Below are 20,985 nucleotides of genomic sequence, written 5' to 3' on the forward strand. Positions count from 1 at the left end.
GCTCCATGATTCAATTTAATTTCCTTTGATATTTTACAAATAAATAGAAATAGGACTAACCTGAATGACTTGTTTGGTTCAATTTTTTTGAACATAACTTTTCAATTTTAGATAACTGAAATTTTAAAAATTCTACAAAAACTTGATTGGTTATAGATTCTTAAAAATTGTAAGTTTTGTGTTGTCTCGGTATTTGAGAACTCGTGTTTGAGGTGGTTGAATTGCTCTCTGAATTTGGGAGCTTGTGATGAGTTTTGCACTCTTCTAATCTGGCAACTAACCACCATCCTCTCGCATTCTTGTCATAAAAAAATCAATTTCTAAAAATTTAATTAAGAAAGAATAATTAAGAAAACTCTAGTCTTAAATAAAATTTTGAAAGATATATTAAGAAAAATAAACCAAACCGGTTCTGATGTGAATCTTCTTCCTTCTTTTCTATCCTCTCCCCTTTCATTTCTATTCTCTCTTCTTTCAACCAAACATTCACCAGTTTTCCTTTCTGTCATTCTTTCCCTTTTTGCATTAAAGAATATTGACTCCATTTTCATCTCAACTTCCATCCTCCAAAACAGAAAAAAAATGATCTAATTTTGGTTGGATCCAAGTTAATTCCCAAATAAAAACAAAAACAAAAAATTGACCTAATTTTGGTCGGATCCGAGTTAATTCCCAAATAGACGGAAGTTTAGTAAAATACTCCGAATATAACAGTTGGGACTTAGAGGAGAGAGAATCAATAAATAGGAGTAATCAATAATGAATACAGTGATCCACCAAGTTCAACACAGTACTGTGTGAGTGTCGGTGCCTCGAAAAGGCAAAAGAGTGATAAAGTTATGGTAAACACGAAACCAGAGTCTAAAAATGCCCGTGAAAACCCCCAAAGTTGGTAATAAAGTAGTATGAGAACAAAAATTGATCCGTTGGAAGTGGGGGTGAGTTGGGTCCTCTGAAAAGGACACCTCCATGACTGTTAACCATAGCATCAACTCATTGCACCTGTTTTGTTTAATAAAAATTCTGATGTGAAGTTGATAATAATGATGAGGATGGCTTTATCATCTTTCTCTTTCTCTCTCCTCCTCCTCCTGGGATAGATACTTTTTCTAGGAAGGGTTTTCTTCATCTTCTGCTAATTAGAGCCTCTTTGAGTTCAGAGGCTGAGCTGAGCACCATTACCAATCACCACCATGAAGATGTACCGCAACAATCTTAGGGGAGGAGGTCTCCTTGCTGCCCTTTTGGTGCTGCTCCTACCCATTTTCTTCCCTGCTCTTTTCGCTCCGTTGGGTCACGCCTCGCCTTCTCTCTTCTCGGTATGTCTGTGTGTTTGTATATAATTTATTTGTATTTGATATTCTGTTTCTGGTGTTCTGATTTTTTTGGGTCTTTTCCCCAATTCTCCATTTGCTACTGATTTTTCTTCTTGTGTTTGTTCCCCCTTGTATATTTTATTTTGATTTATCTTTTCGGCTAAAAATAGGGAATGGAATTTCTGGGTTTGAGTGTTCTGTTTATGTTCTTTTCTTTAAACGGATTTTGAAGTAATTAGGGTTTGTTATTTAATTTTTTTTAATATGAAGGTCATGGCTGTAATTTTGATCTTAAGAAGATTGCTTAAAGTGGCAGGTAGGGGTCAACTTGGGTGTATTTGATGTCAAATGTGAAATTCAGATGATTTGGTGAGTGGTGATTTTCTACGGCTGGGATCTTGTTAAGTCAATAGTTTGTGATAAAAATTTGGGCACAGTATGGTATTCTGGAACTGTTGACTTAATTGTCATATGGCTTTGATGAGTTCTATCATTGACTCGGATTTGTCAATACTAGTATATATGTGACTATGTTATTTAGATGTGTGCTGAGAACTATGAAGGATGATTTCAATGATTTTGACTTTAATTACTGTATATGAAAGTTGTTTGTTTTCATTGGATGCTTGCTCCATGAGATGCAAAGAGGGTAGTTAGTTGATTTCAATTTAATCTCAGATGCTATATCTATGTAGTGTATAGCCACAATATTAATCTTTGCATGTTGTAGCCAAATTACTCTGCACATTGGCATACATGCAATTTTTACAATGTGCTTTTTTAAAGAGTGCAAAAAGTAGTAATGGAGGAAAGAAATAAATTATAGTTGTGGCGAGAGTTTCTGAGGAGTTTAAACGAAAGAAAGGGCCAAAATGACAGAGCTAAAACGGCATTTGAGAAACAGTAGATTAGAGACTAAAAGGTGCTACGGAATTTTGGCAGCCTTCCTGGAAAAGAGTTCGGTCATTAGACTCTTATCAATTGAGACATAATATGTTTTCTTAAAGAACAACATTAATGCAATATCCACCAAGTGCTATTCCTTTTCTGGGATTTCTAAATCTGTAGTATGTTGATTATATTACATCATTGAAATTAAGGTGAATTCATGCATGCATATGAAAAACACGCTTGTAGTTATGCTAGTGTAAGTTTTGCACCATGTGTACCAAGGCGCCTTTTAGGCTAATCGTACTCACTATGTAATCTGATTGGCTCGTGCAGGAATGGAATGCTCCAAAACCTAGACACTCACGTCTACTTAAGGGTGCCTTACAACATCAAACGGTAATAGTTAATTGAACTTCATACATGCATATGTATATATATTAATGGTTTGTTTGTTCCCTGAGTTGTAAAAACTTCTGAATTAACTTGTATTTTTCTTATTAGTTAAATGGACTACAGTCTGATCTCTGGAATCCTTTGGCCAATCAAGGATGGAAACCCTGTGTTGAATCTGCTAGTACCTCTAGTAAGTAATATGAAATAGGGTTAACGTAGAAGTTCCATTTCGTGTAAAATTTCCATTAACTGCATTAAAGCTTTAATAGAACTAATATGGTTTTGTATTCAAGCATATTGTTTATCCTATAATTTTGTCCTTTCAGCATTACCCAGCAAATCTGAGGGATATATCCAGTTATTCCTTGATGGAGGGTTGAACCAGCAGAGAATGGGGGTAGGTATTTGAATATTTGCAATGAACAGTTTATATAAATCCCAGTAGATGACAACATTGTTTCAAACAATTTTTAAACTTCTTTTCTTCCAAATAGATTTGTGATGCAGTTGCCGTTGCTAAAATTCTAAATGCAACTCTTGTGATTCCACATCTCGAAGTGAATCCTGTCTGGCAAGATTCCAGGTGCTTCTTGTGCAATACATATATGCTAATTTTTTTTTCTTGTATCTTTTCTGAATCTCATATATTTTGGAGAAGTTATTAACAAAGTTCACCCCCCCTTCCCCTCTCTTTCTTTCTTCTTGCAGCTCATTCATGGATATTTTTGATGTGGATCACTTTATTAATGCATTGAAGGATGATATTTCTATAGTTAAAGAGCTCCCTGATGAATTCTCTTGGAGCACAAGAGAGTATTATGCCACAGCCATTCGAGCTACCAGAATAAAAACTGCACCTGTTCATGCTTCAGCTAACTGGTATCTGGAGAATGTTTTGCCCGTCTTAGAAAGGTTGGTGTACCTTAACCTTTTATCTCATGGGATTGATTAGTTCTTCATAATGTCAGACCCCAAAACCTTTGCTTTCGTTATCTACCCTAGTATATTTGAAGAACTACAAGACTGGATCATTGTCCTAAACTGTATGGATTTCTGCAAATTGAATCAGATGCATTACTTTGATGAAAAATCAAGCACAAATTATTTAGGCATTCATGAGTATCTGGAATTGATGTGTAAGAATAGGATCCCCACCCGAGAGTCTGCCTAAGGGTTTCATTTATGTGATGATGTTGGACTATGTGATGTATCTTTTGCTTCTTTAGATGGTTGAATTATTTGAGAGAAGTGTCGGTAAAAAGTTGGGGAATCCAGATAGTTCATAACCATTTGAATTTTTTTTTTTTTTTTGGGATATAAAATCTCTTACATAGACCCTATGGTGGCTTGTTATATCTCTTCAAACATTTTACTTGTCTAATGGTGCCTCAGAGCTGCTTTTCTAATATGAGGCTGACATCAGATGCTCCTTTGGTTTTTAGTGGATGAAGGAATTATTCACTGATTTTGTGGAATCAATCGCCTTTATTGGCTAAATGTTTATTTCGTTTCCTATTTCTAAAATCCCCCATTGATTAAAGTCCCTAATTGTTGGCAGATAACATGCATATCACTGAAGAACTGAAGATACTTATAAAACTTCTTTAATTTGCATTCTGTTAACTACAGGGTCATCATTCTTCAATAATTACCAACCATATATCTAAATAAAAAATCCAAAGACGACAAATATTACAGAATTGCTGCTTTTTACTAAAATTATACCTTTACAATCTTGCGGTAGATTTTCATTTTATGTCGGTGCTAGGGGAGGGTTTACAAGATTTGTTGTTTCATAATAGGTTTGCAATTCAAAATTTTCAGGATGATTTTTCCTGCTTTCAACAGAACTTGTGTGTCTCAAACATTTTGGATCTGAGAGGGGGCTTTATAATCTGTAATGAACAACTTGAAATAATATATATTTGCTATAAGTTTTTATTTCCCTAGACAATGAAGACATTTGTGGCTAAAAACAAAGTCATTACAAGGAGGGTTGAATGGTTGATGTAAAGATAAAAGATACAGATGCCCGGGGTTACAATTAAGCGTTTCAAGTGTCATGTTTATCTAGTTACATTTGTATTTTTCAAGATAAAGGTGTGCCAAGATAAATGCAAAATGCTGGCATAAATAAAGATCATATGCTTATGTGTAACACTATATCAGTATTAAGACTGTTACTGCTTGTGTTAAATTTGTTACAATAATGCCATAGTGTTGGTATTGGCCTGGGTATATGATTATTTTTATTAAGGAAATCTCTTTAAGTTTTAAATATTTTTTAGCTGAACTCTGAAACTCGGTTTTTGATTTTAATATGTTGTGAATGGTCCAGTTATGGTATAGCTGCGATTGCCCCATTTTCTCACCGTCTGGCTTTCGACAATTTGCCAAAGGACATCCAACGCCTTCGTTGTAAAGTCAACTTTCAAGCATTAGTTTTTGTTCCTCATATCAGAGCTCTTGGAGATGCTCTTGTTACCCGTCTTCGGCAACCTCCTGGTGAAAGTGGGTCTCTTGGTGACAAGTACCTAAGGGAAGTTACTGCTGCAAATGGCAAACAAGAAGCAGGGAAATTTGTCGTCCTACATCTTCGGTTTGATAAGGTATGGGCCACTCCTGTTATAAGTATGTAGAGATAAATTGATATTTTGCTTTTGTATTCCAAGAGCCCCTGCTTTTGTAGACCATACGCACCATCTGTCTGACATGCAGTATTATTACCCATGTGATATAAATCAAATAGTTTCACTAGTCCTGTTCACAGTGATCTTTCTGAGCAGTTTCACGCTGTGTAACCTTTTTATAAAGGCCAGGCAATCACCTCTAATTGTTTAATCAATACATGTATTAGATTAAGTAAATCTTCATGCTCCCTCTGCTTGATGATTGCCTTTGCATCCATCGACTTTTGGCTGTAGAGTTCTTTTGTTAATGGAATATTTCGTAACTTGCTCATTATGCAGGATATGGCTGCCCATTCAGCCTGCGATTTTGGTGGGGGTAAAGCTGAAAAATTGGCTCTGGCTAAGTACCGACAAGTAATTTGGCAGGGAAGGGTCCTAAACTCTCAGTTCACTGATGAAGAGTTGAGGAGTCAGGGGCGCTGCCCATTGACTCCAGAAGAGATCGGATTGCTGCTAGCAGCTTTAGGCTTTAACAACAATACTCGTCTATATCTTGCCTCCCACAAGGTTTACATAAAACTTCTGTTTAGTTCAACTCAACTTGTTTTGTCCCAACTGCTTGGGGTGGCTATATTTACTTCTTTAAAACTGAAACTTGTTCCTTTGTTTTCTAATTAAAACTAGAACTTGTTTCTTTGTTTTCTGATTAAAACTGAAACTTGTTTCTTTGTTTTCTAAAGTTCATTTTAATGATCATGTTTTCCAGGTATATGGTGGGGAAGCTAGAATCTCAACCTTACGGAAATTGTTTCCACTAATGGAAGATAAGAAAAGCCTTGCCTCTTCAGAGGAAAGGGCCCAGATTAAAGGGAAGGCTTCTTTACTAGCTGCAGTTGATTACTATGTCAGCATGCACAGTGACATCTTCATTTCTGCTTCTCCTGGAAATATGCATAATGCAATGGTAAGCTCTCCTAGCTAATATATACCCACAAGCTGATGGATTTTGTTGACAGCAGTGGATTTAATAAAATTGAGTCCAATTCTTTGCCAAAACAACTTGGTGGGAACCATGTAATAGATGGTTTTCATGCGGCATTCTGCACCATTGGTGACAAATCGGGATTTAGACCTTTAGTATTGGGAATATGGGAAATGATTGGAGTAAAATTTTGAACAGAAAAAAAGAAAAAGAACTTCTAAAGGGTTTACTAATGAATATTGGTCTTCTTTTTGTTTGTTTTTCGCCTTTTTTTGCTTTCTATTTCCAGCATATGGGATCACAGGATGATTCTGCACTTGCCAATGGAAGTGCAAGAGTAAATGAGAACTGTGTTGCTCATCCAGAATCACTTAGAAAAATTGTAAAATCATTAGTAATGTTAGTGATGTCAGGGTTAAAGTTTTGCAGGTTTTTGAAATTGGTGTACATTGACTTAATTTATACATAATCAAACTGGTTTTGCTAGAATGATTCAGAATTCGATCATGGAGATTTCTGTATCATGATTTTGACTGCGAGAGATTCTAATGCCAGAGTTTGAATGTAACAGGTTGGAGATCGAACTTTTGAGAATTTGAAGACAATAAGGCCCAACATGGCATTATTGGGTCAGCTCTTCTTGAATAAGAGCATGGATTGGTCAGACTTTCAACGGGCAGTGGTGGAAGGGCACAAAAAAAGACAAGGAGAGATCAGGCTACGGAAACCAAAACAGTCTATATATACATATCCTGCTCCTGATTGCATGTGCCTTGCTTAAATTGACATTATCCTGAGAAATCTGAGCATGCCTTGCATATCTTATGATGTGCAACTGAACTATTGTTTGTGGCCTATAATACTAGAAATAAGATGAAATTTCTTTTTTCCCATTCATGGGACTATTTACCTCGGGTGGAGGTCAATAAGGGTGGGAATAGATATAGAAAATGGGGTTGTATTTTTCACCGTGTAAGGGGTCGGATATATGATTTATGAATGGCTCTTGTATAAAAACACGTAGTAATACATCGTTCATAAGTTCACTGTTGCTTGTTCCGGCTCAGCTTATGTATAAGATGTATATGTCATGAACTGTCTTTGTAGTGTTGTTTTTACTTGAGTTTTTCCTTCTTCGTTGAGAGTGCTCTTCTTCAGTGCTGGGGTGAGCTGGCTAAAAAATCTGCTGAAAGAGAGAATAAAGGCTAGTCTCTTTCCTTTTATCGGTCTAGACACTATCCTTTATGTATTGACAAGGTTAGCAGGATTGTTCTTCTGAAATTGATTGTGTTTTGAGTTACCTTGTTTGCTTCAGTTGGAGTACACAGCTCTAAATTGCTTGAAACTCTGCAAGCAGTCATTAGCATATTGAACTGTCATTGAACAGGTTGAAGGAGTAAATGTCCTACCTTGTTTCTAAATTGGAAGATGTTTTCATTGCTGATCGTCTTTTGTGAGGTGAAAGAATCTGAGGCTCATAGCAAGTTGTTTTACTCCAAATTGGATTAATAGGCTGAAATGTCGGGTAAATCAGAAATTAATGAGACTGTAAAATTTCCAGTTAGTTTTCCAAGGTTGCTGTTGTTAACAAGCAAATTGTGATATTAGACTGAGACTTCAAAGCAGCATGAAAGTTGCCTTCATCAATTTAAGGATGGTTAAGGCCAATTGAGAAGTTCTCCATTACGTAACGACGCAAAAAGAGGAAAATTTTCCATTCATCGCAGTTTATTCAATTATAAAATTTGCAAAGGCAAAATGGTAAATGCTGTAGGGTGTGCCAAAGACGAAGGAAAATAAAAATTTCCTGCAATTATTATTGAATAATAATGAAAAAAAAATATAGTAAGAAAGATTTACATTGTAAGGTAGCTAATTTTTCCAAGCTTCGTAGGTTCTTATACAAACTTTACACTGCACAAGAAAACAAACTTCAATCACTCACCCTTCTGATGCCGCTGATCACCAGATGTTGAGCTAGGAATATTAGGAAGCTGACTTTCTTTCTTATCCTTCTCAGCTGGAGCACCAGTCCCGTTGCGGCATGTAGCCAGTTCTTTTATGTCTGATTGAATGGCAGGGGAAGCCATCCCTTCCTCGATAGGAAGGGTTCTCTTTGAGCCCTCCAAAGCAACCCCAAGAACTATATTCTCTTCCAAGACAGGTCTTGATATTTGTGGTTGTGTATGAAGCAATCTCTCACCTTCTTGTTTTGATTGCAAGGTCGATGGAAAATCACCCTGTTTCTCACCACCGCCGCTTTCTGGTGACGCTCCTGAAGGACTTTCAATGGACCCATTCTGCAGAGCATGCTCCACATCTGACCTCTTAGGTGACTTCTTGTTAGAAATTTCTTTGCTTGAATTATCAGAAATCGGGCCTAGGGATTTGGAGTCAGAACTTGTGGGATCTGTATTGGAGGTAGATTTTGACGCTGATTGCGTCGTCACTTGATCACTTAACATCGGATCAGATATAGACATCGTTGCAACATGGTTCTCTTTGGTGTCGGCAATTGGAACTTCTACAGCCTTAGCATCTGCTTTCAAATGAGATTTTGACATCTCACTGGTCTTGAGGTCAGATTGTGGTGTCTCTTTGGCTTTAGAATCAGATGTTGGCATGGCTCCATTCTTACCATCTGCCTTGCTTTCAGGTGTGGGCCGTGCTATGGCCTTGCTGTCTTGCTCTCCACTTGTGCGTGCTGACCGAGATTTCCTGTCTTCTCCATTGATCTTGTAAGACGGCTCGATCAGTAGAAATGGCCGTTTGGATGCTGCCCCACGATCAAATATTGAATCTGCAAATGGTATGTTTTCCAAATCGGCGTCACTATATATTTTCTGAACTGTACGAATGGGAGTGGCAAGTCGAGCCCGGTGATGGCTAATGACTCTGAGAAGATCCAACAGTATAGCCTCCTGATTTTCTCAGACAACACGAAATGAGTTTCCCTTAAAGTCTTCTTATAGATTGCAAAAGTAGAATGAAATGGTTTAAAATGAAATGACAAATCAATAAAACGGTAACTAAGTATCAAGGATATGGCTATGAGAACAGAAACATGATAAAACTCGGGCCTCCTATAAACACATCCAGGAATCCAGTGACATATCGTACTTATTTTTTTAATTTTTATTTTTGGAAAGATAAATACTTATTTCTTGTGAGAGAATCCATCCACGGTTTATGGAATAACAGAAAAATCCAGTCTAATCCACCAATCAATCTCAGTCCTGTCAGTAACCTTTTAAAATTACTACCCTCTCAGAGAAATTCCTGTCAGTAACTTCTGAATTTATAGGGGCAGAAGACAAATTGCTTAAGATTCCCTGACAAATCTTTGCAGCCATGCTTCTATAAAACTAGGATGTTTCAAATGCAAATTCCTGTTATGCTGAATTCCAACAAAGTATACAGAAATTGCCTCATTGGTGAATTTTCAAACATAGATTTACATTTTTCTAATGAATTGTGTAGTATTACATTGCTTAATGGAGCTGCAATTGCAAGACGTATCAAGACGCTGATATCCCACTAAGAAGACCATACAATGATTAAATGGAAATGGAAGTGCAAGATAAAGGTCTTCTTACCTTGACACATAGATACTCTTCAAAATGTGAGGTCTTCACGAAGCAGGACACCAAGATCTGCAAAATATGCAACACAGATCAAATTTACATACAGCTAACACCCAGGTGGTCACTACTGCACATTTGATCCATATCCTATAGCAATGGGTCACTAATGGCTTTGAATGATTGTTTTGGTAGACTTTTTATGAGCTTTAATAATTTGAGTCATCTCAACAGCCACACATTTTGATGCTTCATTGGGCATACAATCCTGAAGGGCATTCCATCCTTCTCTATTGTTGTCAGCCCAAATACACCTGGTAGGTCATGAGGTATTTTTCCCATGACAACTGTATATTTCTCATTATGTGTTCAAATATGAATTTCATCCCTGAAATTTTGTGGTAAAAGATATAGAATCTGGACAGATATTAAATGTCATGTATTGGATCCAATGGAATATATCACGTAACTAATTGTGTATCAGGTACCATTTTTTTTTTTTTTTTTTTTTGTGTGATAAGTATACTAAATCAGGGACCATTGCTTGATGCAATAAAATTATATTCGGGTCAACTTCCAAAAATAATATATTCCGGCACTCAAGGGTGAGAACATGAGTTCAAGTATGAGGGAAGCTATTTTAAACAAAAAAAGCTAAGTTAACTCTAGAGCAAGTTTACCACTCCAACACCCCAACAAACAAAACCTACACTAGTTGTTGCCTTCCCTCTTGTTTTTTTTTTTTTTTTTTTACCTTTTGTGGCACTATGGAGGGCACTAGCTCTAGAAACAGAAATAACCTGTGGGGCAGGACACCTGGTGATATCAACAGCCAAATGAGATCCCAAAAACCATATACAATATCAGTCCAGGGGAACCACTCGTTGCAAGATTAAAGAGCCAGTAAATATAATATTGTCCCTATACTCATTGGCGATCTGACAGTGCCACATTTGTCAAAAAACCCTCAGCACAGTTTCACTTGAGTACTATTGACAAATATGGACTGAATAAATGTAGATTTGTCTACAATCACTTTAGCATTGATTTTCATAATTATTTGCCCCTAATAACACTGTCAAGCAATTCTCAATTTCTCAGTAGTAGAGAATGGACCAAAGCTCAGCCAACCTGCCGAAGTTCACCATGTACCCTTCAAGCCAACTATCACTACCAGTCTCATCCTCAAAGATTCACCCATTCCAGCTGCAAATCAATTGCCTTTAAAGCAACCATTAGAATCAAGTTCAACCCACTTGGAAGGAAATTTTACCATTAATAGCCAATTAGTAGTAGTAGAAATATCAGTAGTATATCTTACAGCCATATTCTTTTTATAAATTGAAAGTGTCAGCTGTGTGCTTAACCAGTATCAATCACGAATGTTATTTAAAAAATATAGGACATAATTGATTTATTTTTTTGAATGGTTGTAGACAGTCTTAAGGAATGTCTATGCTACATGACAAACAGGTACTTCTATTATGCAAGAAGACAAGGCTATGTCAACCCTAATGTCAACTTATGAAGACAAGGCTATATCAACCCTAATGTCAACTTATGGCGACTAACTAAGAAGCACAAACACTTTTAAGGAGAAACCAGAACCGTGTCTAACATGTGTCAGATAATGACACTTCTTAGACATTTCATGACATGTTTGACAGCCGTGTTCATGGTTTAAATAGATTTTTTAGTTTCAATGGTGAAAATGTGACTACTGAACCTTGTACGTCGGGCAAATCTTTCTTTTGGTTAATTAAAAAAGATCAATACTGTTAGCAGCATGGTTCAAATGCTATCCACAATAACACTAGTTATCATGAGCCTCTCACATTTAGTACCATCAACAGAACATGAGGTAAGTCTCTTCCACTAGCAACAAGAAGACAATGTTACCCACAAAAAAAAAAAAAAAAAAAAAAAACATCTATTTGCAAATCGGTAACAGTAAGAAAGAAATGATAACCTATGACAATAGCATTATTGGTTTCTTGGAAGATATAAATGTTCAAGAATTAAGACTAACCAAAAGAGCCTGATTTTCAGAATTAATATTTTCCAGAAATACTCTTCTATGTAACCTCTGTTGTTCTACTTGAGGATTCTTAGCCAACACTTTGCGCATATCAGCGACAATATTCTGCATAAAGTAAGAGACACCAAACCATTCATTGTGAGAAAGATCCTACAGTAATTATCTGGCTGCAGAAATGCAGTTATAATTCGTCAATGAGTTAATAACCCAGAATACTTTTAAATCTTACATTAATCTTACTGACATCCAAGTGACTAATAGCCAGATGGGTTTTGATACGCCAATGAGTTTTTTGAGTAAGATTTCTCACAACATTCACCGTGAATTTGTGATTTGGAATGTGAACTGCTTCACGATCTTCACCTCTAACAATTGTTGGTGACCACCACCCCACATGCTGTAGACAAAAAATATAAAGACCCAAATAAGAGAAGTCTCTAAGCACAGTATATGATGAAAGTTTCAACTTATAAAGGTAATTCAGAAGATAAACACCACATCATAATTGCACAGATGTAAAAGAATTTAGTTCATCATATATCAGATAACAAAACAACCCTAAAAAAAGGTGATAACACTGCAACGCATTTAGAAGGATATAACCAATCTCATCATCCTCATCCTATTGTCTTTCATGTGTATAGCTCAATACTCAAAATACAAACCTCAACAGTACCAGAAACTTCATAGCCTTCAATCTTCGTTTGAATCCATTCATTCACAACAAAAGGACGGGTTGCATGAATCATTGCACTCGAGAGGAAATTTGTGAATATCTAAGCACAAAAACAATTCAAATCAAGCTTTGATATGACAGAGGTCTTCATAAATAATAAAAAGAAAATGCAAAAAAATAAAATAAAAGGGACAGCACGAGAGTAATGGCAGGGATAATCAATGATTCACGAAAGCTACAGGTTAAATTTTTTTTTTTTTTTTTTCATAATTGGGATTCTATTAAAAAAGCAAAAAGATACAGGAGCACAGAGGGCATTCCCTCAGACTAAATGACAACTAAGGAAGTTTGGAGATGCTACAGGTTTAAATTGAACAACATGAAAATGCAATTATACCTCACGACCGGCAAGTGTCAGCAATACAGTCCCAAGACCTCCAGCAGTGAGCCATTTCTGGGTAGAAAAACCTAGCAACTCCATGAATAATGAACAAGCAGCAACCCATACTGCAGTATATACAGCTTTGCCAGCAAATTGAAAACCCATCTGCAAAGAAGCAAGAAATATTCATCCATAGAATGATACTAGTAGATAGCAGTTTCTTTGCGATAATTAGATAACATTTCATTGTTGTCTAACCAGATAAATCAAGTATATAAATTTTAAAAAAAGTGATGCAATGGCATGAGATTTCTGTATAGGGATCTCTCCGTTACTCTGAAGCGCTAGAGCATCAGAAGAATTATGGCCATCACATCAGCAAACTTCCATATCCAGCTAGAATTACTGTTGGCATCAGTTTCATGATAAACGATAATATCTGAGGTACTCCAAAATAAACTTCAGTTTGTGTTATCAAGATACTAAGTTGCTTTATTTTTTCTTAACAACAATAATAATGTCAGTTATGCAATCTTTTAAACTATTTTTTATGGTTAAAAAAAAAAAATCTTTTACACTATATTTTATTTTTAAAAAAAAATAATAATTAGACCCAAAGAGAGGTGGTGATGAATTATGATACACATTCATATCTTGAACGTAATCACAATAATTCAAGCCAGACAGCTAATTCTTTTCTCACCTCTTTGGTGTGCTTTTGCACAAATATAAATAAGAAATTTTTCAATGAAAATACGAGGTGCTTGTTAGAAGTAACTGCTAAAAGAAAAAGGAGATCAGGTCAAATAGCAATATAGAAATTGATGTGTGGTAGGGTAGCCTAATAGTTAGGATGGGGCAAGTCTCTTACAATCGTGTTTAAAACATTTACTGACCATGAGTTCAGTTGGATCAAACACTAGTCCATGGTGGGTGATTATTTTTAAAAGAAAAGGTATAAGAATTAGAAGTGGTTAAAAGTTAAAATTGTTAGGGTGTGCCCATTTGATCTCACTGGTTTTTTTGCCAAAAAGTCACCTCAAAGTACTACAACAATTCTAATTAGAGATCTAAATAGGTCCGAAATCAAGATGGATAAAGGTTAGGCACTGAAACATACATTTCTGGTATCAGTGGACTCCGACGTCTCCGTGAAGAATTTTTGTGCTTGTTGAATTGCACTGCACAGAAGGATATATAGATGTTTAGTTTTTAGTTATTATCATGGAATCAACCAAAACTAAATGCAACTTTTAAAAAGCTGAAAATGAACCATATCAGAGAAACAGAAAGTTACAAATTAATAACGCATCACTAGAAGAAAAAAAAAAGAGAAACTTAGAAGAGAAATAAAGAGCCAAAAAATTACAAATTAATAACACATCACCAGAAAATTTGAAAAAGTTAGATAAGAAATAATTATTTGTCAACGAAGCAGCATTAAGCTACAGAAAAGTGAAGAAAATCATTAGAAAAGAAAAAGAAAAAGAAACCGAAAGCCAAGGATATTGACTTCAATAACATGAACTTTTTGGCCACAAACCAAACAATGATGTTTGCCAGCATTGTAGTAATTAGATGATACAAATCCCTAAAGACCCAGCAAAGCCCAATGGTTTCTGTCTCTAAAATAAAATTCGAGTGATAAATTCCCTAAGAAATTTCCCCAGATCCAAGATTGTGACAGTTACTGCACTCACCTTGATAAGCAATAAGCAAGGGCCAGCACAGTAGACAATGATCTAACAAAATTCAAGAGTCGTTGCTTAACAATTTGGCTAGGTTCGGAAGGTAGGACCACTGGATCCAACAATCTGCATAAAATAGACTATGTCAGTTTATCGCAATGAGTGACTGACATGTATTTCTTGCATTAGAAACAAAAGGTAACTTTTCTTGCAAAGCAATAACGCCATGTGAGCGACACCTGCAGATGAGTGTTGCTCCAGTCCATAGCAGCAAAGGTTGAAGATAAGAGGTCATTACATAATAAGTTCTACTCTTTTTCCAGCTAGAATCACTCTTCTGCAGGATATTTTGAGATATAAAACTAATTATAAAAAGTGAATCCAAGGCAATCATAAACAAATACCATAAAAGACACTGAAGTATAAGGAAATTAAAAAGTAAGGAAGCACATACATGGAAGAATATATTTCTGCTTTGACGCATTAGTGGCCCAAGCCCCCATACAGCAAAAACAACAATAGCAAGCGCTGGAATTAACTTAAGAACTAGAGGACTACCTTGTAAAGTATTGTACGACCTGCATATTATAAGATTTTTCTGTAAGTGCAAGTTAATGAAACGGTGCGTAGAATACGTATATTAGCTGTTAAAAGTGGCACAATTTAACAATGATAAGAGATCTATAGGTAGGTAATGTTGTCACTAACAGTTAGCTTTAGCCAAGGCATATCAATGACGATTTTTTTTTTTAATATCAGAAAGCTCCATTATACACTTTCCAATATCCCGGAACAACTACATCTTAGCTCAGTTGGTAAATATCTGTCTTTTAATTACTAAAAGTTGAGCACTGTGTATAAATATTGAGCCAACAATGACATCAATTATGGATGAGACTATCAATTGAAATTTTAACTACTTGAAATCTTGCATATCCACTCTTAAGATCTCTTATTACATCAACAAGAAACCAATAATTCAAATCAATTTTCAATTATGCTTCTTTAATTTAATATTAAGATGTCATTTTAATCCCTCAATTTAAGTGAATATTGACCTTGACTCAATTGCTCTCCTCCAAAAGATTTTGGTGTGACTCATACAAAAGATAATGATTATTGCAATTTCTACATTCCAATGCCTTCACCTGTGAGTATTTCTACTGTGTTTCCAGAACTCTCCTTGTTCGAACAAGTTTATGGAATATTAAGGTAATTAATCCTCGGAATTTTTTATGGAAATATTAAGGTAATTTATCCTAGGCATTTTTTTTTTCTTTTTTTAAATATATTTCAAACTATTACTTGGAAACCATCGACCCAAAAAAAACTTTAACTTTTTTGTCTTTTCCAAAGCTTTCAGTAGAACTACTCCTTTAGTTTTTGTTCTCTGGGCATTTGCATACCCCCCTGATTCCCTTGATTCACCAACTAATCTTCTCCTAAGCCCCTTAAATGGTATTCTTTAACCTTCAATTAACCCCTTCAACGTCCCCAACAATGTCATCCTTACACAAGGTTGTCTTATCTTTTGTTTCTTTTGAACTTTTGTTTTTTCCCCAACATGTATAAGATTTTAACCAATAGTGAGTACTGATTCAATTTTAATTTCAACAATGCCATATTATAAATGGTACGTAGACATCTTCACAATTACTTATACCTATGCAATTGTACAGGTCATTTATAGGACCCATGCTCTTTCCATTCTTTCTTTACTTTTTTTCTTTCTCCTTTTAAAGTATTTATATAAACAACAATCCAATTTGTTGGCCCATTTCCAGGTTCCGCAGATCATATTTGCACTAACAGCAGTCAAAGCCCAAATACTTCAAGCAATATTGTATATTCTCACCCACTTCCCTTACTTAGGACCTCGGGATCATTACTTAGTGCAATGGTAAAGCACAGACTGACAAATGTGAGAACAGGTATTGGAGTGAGAGGAAACAACTTTTGCAAATAATACCAAACGTTAGGCCTATTCCTGTCACTTGAATTTGAACCTAAAATCAAAAACTCATGCTGCTTAGCTACATTTCCTTGGAATTGACACTAGAGATCATCTTCACTTTTAAAGGTATTAAAAACCTCAAGCTCGTAGTAAGTTAGCAACTTGAAAAGGTCATTCTCATAGTAAGTCAGTGATGCAAACTCTCTCTATTATTTATTTGTTCAAGTTCTCCATCTTTCAGTACAAACTCATTTGAGCAAGTTGATATAAACATCTCTCCGCATGTAATTCTATTATAACTAATTCATCTATTTTCTTATGAAATTTTCTTACTGCTTTGATTCATTCCAACTTATGACATGCATAAATTAACAACAATAATTCTCTCATAAAAATAAGTGACCCTATTAATTAAAGATTGAAAGATCTATACCAAAGAAGAAGCAAAAACTAACTAATAAAAACCTTCTGGGGAGAAAAATTAATACAAAAAATAATAAAACATCAAGCCCCTACAAACCCAACCCTAGTACCTCATTTGGCCAAAAAAATAGCCTTTCTTAGTAGTTGATTAGGAATCTATTTTTCTTCTTCCAATTCTAAAGATCACACGATCTATAACCATAATGTGGACACTGAAAATTGATCTTCGATCTCCCATTTCTCTTCTCCTAGTGCAAGTTCATATAGTACTCAGCAACTACTGTCTTAACCTCTATATCTTTAACATCAAATATTTTACCTACAATTTGACATGCTATTATTTCTCTTCAGCTACTGTTGAGCAAAAGTACATTTCGTGATAAATAACATACATCTAACAAGAATCTTAAAGAAAAAAGGGCCAAATCCCATGTACATGCTAGGTATACACCTAAAAATTCACCGCTAAAAGTATTAACCATATAATTAAACTTGCATTGATAAGTAAACATATGTGCAATAAAACACATCTGTAGATCAACATTTTCTTGCTAAAACAAAAGGTTGCGTTACACCTACTGGGGGTAAAAGATGGATTTAGATAGGTTCATATATACATGCATGTGCGTGCATCCAATAGAATAAAAACAAACATATGCATTTCCTCATTTAGAAAGAATGCATGCAGATGCATGTGTATCCAAGTTAATCAAAAGAAAGAAAAAATTACCTTGTCAAAGTTATAGCAGCATTCTTCATACAAGAAATTTCAAAGCCTTGGCCCAGATTTAGAAATGAATTGCACTTAAACGGGCTATACCTATAAGGTACAGAGCAAACTGGGCTGTATACTCTTCCTGAAAGATGGAAACTCCAGGAATCTCGCCGCTGCAAATGTAAGTAAAACTATATTTCAAGGTATATTTTTCATTATAAAAACAAAACGTCTCGAACTTTCAGAAACACAGAAATAACATAATTAGAATTGTGGCAAGCAACCTTATTAAGGATGCCCAAAAAAAAAAAATAGTATAAATTTACTACCCAAATAGGGAAAAAAAAAAAAAAAAAATACCATCATATTTATACTTTCTGAACACTCTCATGACAAGTAGAGTGATTACAAAGGGTTCATTTATCCAAACAAATGGTATATTTTTTTTTTTTTTCTTTTTTCCTTTTGGTAGATAGGGTAAGGTGTTATTTATGGATACAATTAAAGATGCCTGAAGTCCTGCCATACATAACAGTAAGAAAGCAATATCTAAAAAGTTTACTCCAAGTGGGGAAACTAAGGGAAAAAAGCTTTCATCATCCGTTAGTTCATACACAACTGAAATCCATTTGAAGGCTAAAAGATTTTAGGCCACTAATGACTTTGTTGACACTTGAAAATCACTATAGAATACAATCAATTCAAATAAGAATGAGATCGAGAACATCTATACCAAGCATAAATCCCAAAATTTCTACAAGTAATATTTCATGTAATCATACATAACCTATTTGAGTCTTACCAACTCACTGAACACTAATTTGAAACAAGAATGTGACAAAACCTTAACCAAGACATGAAGTTTATGAGACGTTATACAGCTAACCATACATACAATTTTTTATGAATTCTCAATGAAGTTATTATATATGCAGTGTCAAGAACAAAAGTCATTAACAAGCTTAAGTCACAACAGAAGAGAATTACAAACTATTAATGAAGTAAAGTGTATAGATACCTAAATTTCAAACAAAAGAGAACCATACCAGTGCAAGTGATGAAAGATTGGTGCCCAATAACCGTAAGTTATGACTTCCTATAACATTCTGCAAACAAAAATATAAATTATTAAGCATAAGGATGATAGAAAAATGCTGAAAATGTAAAAAATAAATAAATAAATAAATAAATAACCCTTTCCGTAAGCATAGGGATGATTAAAAAAAAACTGAAAATGTTCAAAAAACATTGAGGTGAAATACTTTCCATACCCGATATTGTTTATTGCATACATATTTCTTGTGAATTCCCAATTCATGGGACAAATGGAAAGAACCAGCAACAGCCACCATTGGACAAAACTAAATAAGTAATAAAAAGTCACTGGTAGCATAAGATGACAATGCTACTTAATGATAGTCAACCTTTGGACTGCAAACAAAAATTAATATATGGACCAAATAAATTGACAGCCACGCATCGTCAAAACCTGATACAGTAAAGTAAATATGTTAGCCAGCATGAGAAGTAAGAACTATTAGTGGGGAAAAAAATTGCTTATCGTTCTAGAGTACATTATGTATCTGTGTTATGCAATACCCATACTATGGTAGCATAAACAGAATGTGCTAGTACTGCATTTTTTTTACAAGTATGCATGCACCACATAAATTAAGAAGAGATAAATCAGAATTTGTAAATTTCTTCATACAAGCATTTAAAGACAAAAACTAAACCTAGATGGTGTTTACCCACACATGCATGGGAAAAATATTGGCTGATCAAAGCAATGGAATGAAAGCAGATATGATGATCATGATTTAGGATTTAACTGTATTTATTCTTATTTCTTAATAAAGCTAAAAAGGAAAAAATGTTAACCTACCCTAAATAGTTGGGTTAAGGTCATGTTGAAGTGAGCTGATCTTAGCAAAGTAATATGTCAAGTATTTAGTATAACTTACTTCCATCTGTCGTATCCATTCATGGACCTAACTCCTAGAATATCCTTTGTCCAAACTCTAGTCTCGTGAAAAATTTAATAAAGAATAATCTTTCAAGGCATAGAAACAAAGCTTACAACAATATTAAATCAACTAAACAATGCATGTTTCCCTTCTCTCCAAGTGGAGGTAAGGCTGAATACATCAAACCCTCCCCAAACCCTGCAGTGGCGGGAGCCTCGTGCACTGGGCTAGCCCTTTTTTTAAAATTTGTTTACCAACTATAACTTGCAACAAGCAATGAACCCAAAAATTCTGGACATAAAAAGGTTTGTGTGCTAAAGGTTTGCCAGATAAAACACCTATGTCGGAAATGACCAAAATCCAAAATGATCCTAAATCACCAATGGTGTGATCATGGATTAGCTAGCAGTATAAATTTATATTTGCAAAGGCCATATCTTAGGTGTTTTGGTCCCCGGTTCAACTTAATAAGTACTCATTCCATCCCATAATAAGTGTCGCTGCCTTTTTTTTTTCCTAAGAATGCCCCGGGATAAGTGTCCACTATCCTTTTTGAGATGTTCTAAATTTCAAATTCTCCAAATTGTTCTTAAGCTTTGAAAACCTTTCCAAATCAATAAAGTAAATGTTTAAATTTCGTTGGATTAATTTTAAACATTTCGTTGGATTAATTTTGTAAATTCAAGGGGGTGGCATTTACTATTGGATGGAGGTAAAAGTAATTTCTTTCACCAGATGATCCTATAGGCTAATATCAACCACAATCGTCCCAGTTCACAGACCAAAAATGGCACCTTTTCGGAAACCCTAGAAGCACTAAAATTCTTTAAATTTGTGGTTTAGAAAGAAAATAAAGAAAGAAAAAAGAACATACATAAATTCAAATACATAAGAGGCATATATATACATATATATATATGCAAAAGTATCTGCAGTGCATCACGCATAAAGAAAACTCACTAATTAGTCATACGTTTGCAATTTTTAGTTCTGTTTACACGAATACAGCACAGAAGCCATTAAAATCAATTCAAGAAAATTGGCAGGAAAGAAGAGAACCCAAATAGCAAAAGACGCTGTGTTACCTGAAACATGGTGCATCGACGACGAGACAACGGAGAAACTGAAGTCGCAGACTTTCTCCGAAAATGTTTGTCTATGAAGGCTCCGAGAGACTTCTCTTTTTTCCGGATTGGCTTGGGTTTTCAGTTCCACGGTCCCACATCGATATGTCGGTTTCTTTTAGCCACGCCGCGTGCTTCTTGGGACCAGCGGCATATGCTGCTAAGAAAGAAATTACCCACAATATATATATATATATATATATATATATATAAAAGATAAATAAA

General features: G+C 35.1%; 2 protein-coding genes across 2 annotated transcripts; one reads left to right on the forward strand and one right to left on the reverse strand.

Annotated features, from left to right (window-relative positions):
• The first annotated feature begins 919 nt into the window (after nt 1-919).
• On the forward strand, nt 920-7,330 carry LOC132286973 (O-fucosyltransferase 31). Its single transcript, XM_059789422.1, has 10 exons — nt 920-1,319; nt 2,541-2,603; nt 2,709-2,790; nt 2,927-2,997; nt 3,095-3,183; nt 3,309-3,512; nt 4,939-5,209; nt 5,570-5,797; nt 5,997-6,194; nt 6,784-7,330. The coding sequence occupies exons 1-10, from the start codon at nt 1,194-1,196 to the stop codon at nt 6,991-6,993; spliced, it is 1,542 nt and encodes a 513-aa protein (XP_059645405.1). The 5' UTR covers nt 920-1,193; the 3' UTR covers nt 6,994-7,330.
• Nucleotides 7,331-8,004: 674 nt separating this feature from the next.
• Nucleotides 8,005-20,853, reverse strand: LOC132286972 (mechanosensitive ion channel protein 2, chloroplastic). The gene is made up of 14 exons (XM_059789421.1): nt 20,722-20,853; nt 18,941-19,158; nt 18,716-18,775; nt 17,685-17,842; nt 15,032-15,155; nt 14,817-14,914; nt 14,590-14,703; nt 14,010-14,070; nt 12,905-13,054; nt 12,497-12,607; nt 12,061-12,228; nt 11,823-11,936; nt 9,809-9,865; nt 8,005-9,133 (listed from the first exon to the last, which is right to left on the reverse strand). The coding sequence occupies exons 2-14, from the start codon at nt 19,019-19,021 to the stop codon at nt 8,150-8,152; spliced, it is 2,280 nt and encodes a 759-aa protein (XP_059645404.1). The 5' UTR covers nt 19,022-19,158; nt 20,722-20,853; the 3' UTR covers nt 8,005-8,149.
• Between the last annotated feature and the right edge of the window lie 132 nt (nt 20,854-20,985).

Source organism: Cornus florida, unplaced genomic scaffold (genome assembly GCF_030987335.1).
Source record: "Cornus florida cultivar Cherokee Brave unplaced genomic scaffold, ASM3098733v1 CherokeeBrave_3.0.0_Hap2_Chr11, whole genome shotgun sequence".
Classification (NCBI taxonomy): Eukaryota; Viridiplantae; Streptophyta; class Magnoliopsida; order Cornales; family Cornaceae; genus Cornus; species Cornus florida.

Coding starts and splice junctions, on each gene's coding strand:
- LOC132286972 (XM_059789421.1), bottom strand. CDS start 19,021: ATGGTGGCTGTTGCTGGTTCTTTCCATTTGTCCCATGAATTGGGAATT. Junction 15,156..17,684: donor GCTGCTATAACTTTGACAAG/GTAATTTTTTCT, acceptor TATAATATGCAG/GTCGTACAATACTTTACAAG. Junction 9,866..11,822: donor CTGAAAATCAGGCTCTTTTG/GTTAGTCTTAAT, acceptor CATATTTTGCAG/ATCTTGGTGTCCTGCTTCGT.
- LOC132286973 (XM_059789422.1), top strand. CDS start 1,194: ATGAAGATGTACCGCAACAATCTTAGGGGAGGAGGTCTCCTTGCTGCC. Junction 2,998..3,094: donor TGAACCAGCAGAGAATGGGG/GTAGGTATTTGA, acceptor TCTTCCAAATAG/ATTTGTGATGCAGTTGCCGT. Junction 6,195..6,783: donor GAAATATGCATAATGCAATG/GTAAGCTCTCCT, acceptor TGAATGTAACAG/GTTGGAGATCGAACTTTTGA.